This window comes from Gobio gobio (genome assembly GCF_949357685.1).
Source record: "Gobio gobio genome assembly, chromosome: 10".
In the NCBI taxonomy this organism is placed as follows: Eukaryota; Metazoa; Chordata; class Actinopteri; order Cypriniformes; family Gobionidae; genus Gobio; species Gobio gobio.
In genome coordinates, this window is record NC_137116.1 from 881,382 (window position 1) to 887,509 (window position 6,128).

Here is a 6,128-nt window from a genome sequence, read left to right on the forward strand (position 1 = left end):
GCATAATGGTACAAAAATATGCTGTATTTTCTTTATGCAAAATATAATTTCTTTTGGTTTTAGGTGAAATATGACATTTTCAAGAGACCAAAATATGTCTCTATATGAATACAGTATCGTTCTTAACTAAATATTTTTTGTACATGGCATTTCTGTCTTGAAACTGGTGCGAGCAGACAATCACATCATCTCATTGCACAGCTGATTGGTCGCTGTTGCATCAGCGGCCAATGAACTGCAGCTCTACATTCAAATACTGGTAGTTTGCTGCTAGCAGTCTGCAGCGCACCTTCCCCAGCTCCACCTGTATATATCTGATACGGGGGTTAATTCATGTATGTTATGTAGCAGATCTATTCCACCAAGACCAAATACAACCAATTACCATGCCAATCTCTATTACCATCCTAATCTTTCTGAGAGTTGTCATGACAGAAATGATGGAAAAACAACTAATTGTTTGATCTGATTGTTATATAGCAAGAAATTACATCAGGGTGCTGTCATGTGTTTTATCATTCATAGCTGCACCCTCTAAATTTCTGCATCTATCAAAGAATTTTAAAAGCATCTTCATCTATCAAGCATTTTTTTCCAGTTTTTTTCCAGTTTTTTTTTTTTTTTTTTTTTTTTTTTTTTCTTGGCCTATAATTCCCAGGGGAATAATGAAATATTAAGACACAGATTAGTTTACTCTGGCTGTTACCACCAATGATGTGGCTTCATGGTAGCATTTGAGGTAATCAATCCGTTTGGATGGGAAATGAGAAGCTGAAGATGGCCACCCCCTCTGCTGGGCTATAGTTACCATCTGAATGGAGGAAGAAGATCACTTTTCACACTGTGCACACACTACCTGTCTGAGTGAAAGAAAGAAAGAAAGAAAGAAAGAAAGAAAGAAAGAAAGAAAGAAAGAAAGAAAGAAAGAAAGAAAGAAAGAAAGAAAGAAAGAAAGAAAGAAAGAAAAAAAACTTTATTTATATTAATTTATTTCTAGATTTATGTATTGTACTTTACATAATAAAAAAATATGTATTGAGCTTTATAGTGTTTCCAGTGTTCTACCATTCAAGATACTTTTACATGCACTCTCCGAGAAAAAAAAGGTACAAACGCTGTCACTAGGACCGCACCCTTTCCAAAGGTACACCTTTTTACCTTATTTAACCCTAAAGGGTACATGTTAGTACCTTTAAGGTACATATTGGTACCTAATGTGTGCAATGTAAGTACCTAACTGTTACAAATTAGTATCTTTTGAAAGGGTACCGCCCCAGTGACAGCTTTTGTTCCTTTTATTCAGAGAGTGTACCTGTCATGAACTGCTCTGACACACACTGGTTGAAGATTTAAATGCAGCCATTTATTACAAGTAATCCACAATCGAAATCCAAATGACAGGCAAGGGTCAAAGGTCCAAGATACAGGCAAACAGGGAAATCCAGGGAACCAGACGGAAGGTTAGAACCATACCACTGGAGACAAGAGAGCACGCGCGCAGAGAAATGCAGTGTGGCACTAACAAGACTTTGCAAAGTATGAGTGAAAATACAGGGCTTATATATAGGATATAGTGTTTAACAGGGTATTGAGACACAATCACAACACAATGAGTGCAGGCAATGAGTTATGGGAAATGAAGTTCATGATCTGATAGCAATGGACTAGTGAGGAGTGCCCTCTGGTGGATATCATGGGCACTCCAGCTGGTAGATGTGACAGTACCAGTATGCACTCCTATGCTTTGGGATTTTTTTGAGGTCACTGTAGTGACATCAAAAATGATCTTGCGGTTGTCTACATGAAATGTTATTAACCTAAAAAACCTTTGCTGATCTCATCATCAGCTATGTGTCTTTCTTTCCTGTGTGTAACAGGTGGAAGAAGAGGCGGCCCGTCTGGCTTCCTTACCTGCCTGGAGGAGAGATATTATGAAGAAAAAGATGGAGGAAGAGAAGTAAGTTAAAGCTAGGGCTCTTGCTTTTGTCTTTCTGTTTCCTTCTTATTGTCTCCTGGGTTTTTCTGTTTACTGAACCTCATTCATTATTACATACACATTAGTGTTTATCTCAGTATCATAACCTTTAAAGGGAACTGTTGCCCAAGTATTAGCTTTATTTTTGCTATTTATGATTACTCTAATGAATAAGACAGATAGCGCTGCCTTTAAAAGTCATGCCTGAAGTTTCTTCCATGCAAATCTGTGAATTTTCTGTCTTTTACTCTCAATGTCTTTTGTGGATTATAATACCAAAGTGATAAGAAGTAAGTAAAACTGTAAATGTATTTTTCTGTTGTAGTGTTTTTGACTGTTGTAGTGACTTCTGTATAAAAAAAATAAAAAATAAAAATATATATATATCTATATATATAAATATACACACATGTAATCCTCTAATTTCTTTTAATCACTCCTGGATGGACAGGGAACAGAAAAGGTAAGACATTCACTAGTGTTAGTAGCAGTAATGGTAGTTGTAGAAGTAGTTCCTATTCAATTAAAGGGATAGTTCACCCAAAAATGAACATTAGCCCATGATTTACTCACCCTCAAGTCATCCTAGGTGTATATGACATTCTTCTTTCAGACAAATACAATCAGAGTTATATTAAAAAATGTCCTGGCTCTTTCAAGCTTTATAATAGCAGTGAATGGCTGTTTCTGTTTTGAAGTCCATAAAAGTGCATGTATCCATTATAAAAGTAATCCATATGGCTCTGGGAGGTTAATAAAGGCCTTCTGAAGCGAAGGGATGCGTTTTGTGTAAGAACTTACCAACTGTAATCTCTAACTTCCGCTAACTGTCGTTCAGCGTTCACGAAAGACTGGTGTTCCAGCGTATGATGTAGGATGATGAAGGTGTAGCGTTAGTTCCGGTGACGAACGTGGAAGCACTGAGGATAGAGCAAAACAAAACTTGGTTATTAGCATATAAAACTAGCATATTCTCACCGGAGCGTTTTTATGCAGTTTTATGGACTTCAGAACAGAAACAGCCATTCACTGCCATTATTAAGCTTGGAAGAGCCAGGACATTTTTTAATATAACTCAGAGTGTACTTGTCTGAAAGAAGAATGTCATATAACCTAGGATGACTTGAGGGTGAGTAAATCATGGGCTAATTTCCATTTTTGGGTGAACTATCCCTTTTAGACATTTTGATTGTATTAATTTGCATTTTATGTAATTTTATCAAATTGTTTTTATTAATTTTTTTCTGTTTTATCTTCTCATCCCTGCAGAAAAGAGGAGGAACGACGGCGAATGGAGAAGGAGAACGAGGAGAAGTCGGAACTAGAGCGACTACGAACACTAGGCTATGATGAAACCAAGCTGGCGCCGTGGCAGCGGCAGATCATTTTAAAGAAAGGCGACATAGGGAAACAGTAGTAAACTCCCAGTCATCCCCATCTGCTCTTGTACAACTCTCCGCTGACATGGTTCAGAATCTGCCAGACCCTTTAGACACAAACCATGGATGGGTCACCAGACGGTGTTCTGCTTGCTCAACCACTTCATCATCACTTCTTCAGAGTCTCCTAATGTTATTTAGTTTTGAAGATGCGTTGTACTGTTAAAGAGTCAGGTCTTATGTATATGATTATTTAGCAGTCTTGAGGACTAAAAAGACCTGGAAATTATTTTGCAGAAAATTCAGAAAATATATTTTTAGCACTCCCCACCTGATACATTAGCTTTACACTTCTTGCTTCACACATCTCCCTCCTCCTTGTTTTAAGTCTCATTTCAAATCTCTAGTACTATTTTTATGTATAGATAGATGCTATATGTCAAGGAAATCACATGTACTCTGCTTGAATGCTTTTTTAAATTTACTTCATGTGGTCATAATCTATGAAGTATGATAGTCCTGAACAGGTGTATTCGTACATAAAGTAAGTGATGGTACATCTTTATTTATCTATATAAAATAATTGTGCAATTTGGAACTATCAGAAAATATATACATAATGCAACAGCAATTTTTCACCAGAGGATGGTGTCAGAGATTTGCATCACTATTTATACTTGGCCAATGTAAGTCTTCCCAGATAACAAAACTCAAAATGTTTCTCCACTAACCACCACTAAAACACGTAAGATGCCAATGTCTTAAATATTCTATTGCATCTTTAATAAAAGTCATCTGTACTGAGATTTACATAGGAAGTTTACATTGGGAGGGGAAATGATGTTGGTAGCTTAATTTGTCATTAAATCATGGCATTGTATTCATGGTCCCCGAAAAATGAATCTTTTTTTTCTTTCTCTGCTTGGCAACTGTAGATTATTATCTATTGTTAATGTGTTAAGAGTAACTAGACATCAGAAAAGTGTCGGATGTGAATCTGTACGTGTGCATGCATGTGTGAGAAAGTATATGTGTGTGCATATTTACACATGCATATAAATGTAATTTATCTATCCTGTGTCATACACTGTGCGATGGTTAGAGTTGATGTATTTTAAGTGTTTTTTTTCCCTGTACAACTGTTTAAAAAAAAAGTTATAAGTATAAGTGATAAGCATGGCCCTCCTTGAGTTTGGGAACATTCTGCTTTTATCAGATGCCATAATGATGCTGAACGCCATTGCCATTAGAACATTTTCTATTCATAATTACTTAATACAGAAACACTTATAACTTCTACTGCCCTATCAGTTACATGTTTTTTTTTGTTTGTTTGTTTTTTCAGCCTGACTTTCATAGGCAGCCTATTGTAAACTTTAATTTTCCCAATGGCAAAACAAGTAATGTAATAAAAATGTAACAAATTTTTGCCTGTGAAATACTTAATATATATTACAAAAAAAAACATCCAATACATCAAGCACTACGTGATAATTCAATACATTTCAAAGATGCTCTAGCTGATACATAGGCTAAGGTTTTTTTATTTTTGTATTTGTTTTTACAGATGGTTCATGAATACAAGGACTGAATGTTACAAATAGGCCTAAATACAAGCAAGAAATAAATTAGGAGTGTGTTTTTGGGAATTTTAGACCATTCTTCTAGAAGTGCATTTGTGAGGTCAGGCACTGATGTTGGGCAAGAAGGCCTGGCTCACAGTCTCCGCTCTAATTCATCCCAAAGGTGTTCTATGGGGTTGAGATCAAGACTCTGTGCAGGCCAGTCAAGTTCCTCCACATCAAACTCGCTCATCCATATCTTTATGGACCTTGCTTTGTGCACTGGTGCGCAGTCATGTTGGAACAGGAAGGGGCCATCCCCAAACTGTTCCCACAAATTTGGGAGCATGAAATTGTCCAAAATATCTTGGTATACTGAAGCGTTAAGAGTTCCTTTCACTGGAACTAAGGGGCCAAGCCCAACCCCTGAAAAACAAACTCACACCATAATCTCCCCTCCACTAAACTTTACACTTGACACAATGCAGTCAGGCAAGTACCGTTCCACTGGCAACCGCCAAACCCAGATTCGTCCATCGGATTGTCAGACAGAGAAGTGTAATTTGTCACTCCAGAAAACACGTCTCCACTGCTCTAGAGTCCAGTGCTTTACGCTTTATGCTTTACACCACTGCATCCGACACTTTGCATTGCACTTGTTGATATAAAGTTTGGATGCAGCTGTTCGGCCATGGAAACCCATTCCATGAAGCTCTCTACACACTGTTCTTGATCTAATCTGAAGGCCACATGAAGTTTGGAGGTCTGTAGTTATTGACTCTGCAGAAAGTTGGCGACTTCTGCGCACTGTGCACCTCAGCATGCACTGACACCGGTCTGTGATTTTACATGGCCTACCACTTCGTGGCTGAGTTGCTGTTGTTCCCAATTGCTTCCACTTTGTTATAATACCACTAACAGTGAGGGCATTTCACAAATGAACTTATCACGATACCACGCTTGAATTCACTGAGCTCCTGAGAGCGACCCATTCTTTCACAAATGTTTGCAGAAGCAGCTAGCATGCTGCTTGATTTTATACACCTTTGACCATGGAAGTGACTGGAACACCTGAATGCAATGATTTAGAGGGGTGTTCCAATACCTTTACCAATATATATACTTCATGATAACTTCATGAATTCAAAATCAGCAACAGTCAGTAACTAAGGGGGCGGGGTTTAGCGACGTATTGATGTAGTGTCAAACTTT

The 6,128-nt window shown here is 37.5% G+C and overlaps 1 protein-coding gene across 3 annotated transcripts in view; it reads left to right on the top strand.

Moving 5' to 3' along the window:
- The window catches only part of espn (espin), a gene marked incomplete at its 5' end in the record, with an annotated part of 92,845 nt that extends 88,062 nt beyond the window's left edge, over positions 1–4,783 (top strand). For 2 of the 3 annotated variants that reach the window (XM_079827624.1, XM_079827623.1), the window contains 2 exons: positions 1,878–1,973; positions 3,245–4,782. In XM_079827624.1, coding sequence (XP_079683750.1) covers positions 1,878–1,961 — 84 coding nt within the window. In that variant the 3' untranslated portion in view covers positions 1,962–1,973; positions 3,245–4,782. Of the gene's footprint in view, positions 1–1,877; positions 1,974–3,244 lie in introns of all 3 variants that reach the window. The other variant, XM_079827625.1, reaches the window with a different exon arrangement.
- Between the last annotated feature and the right edge of the window lie 1,345 nt (positions 4,784–6,128).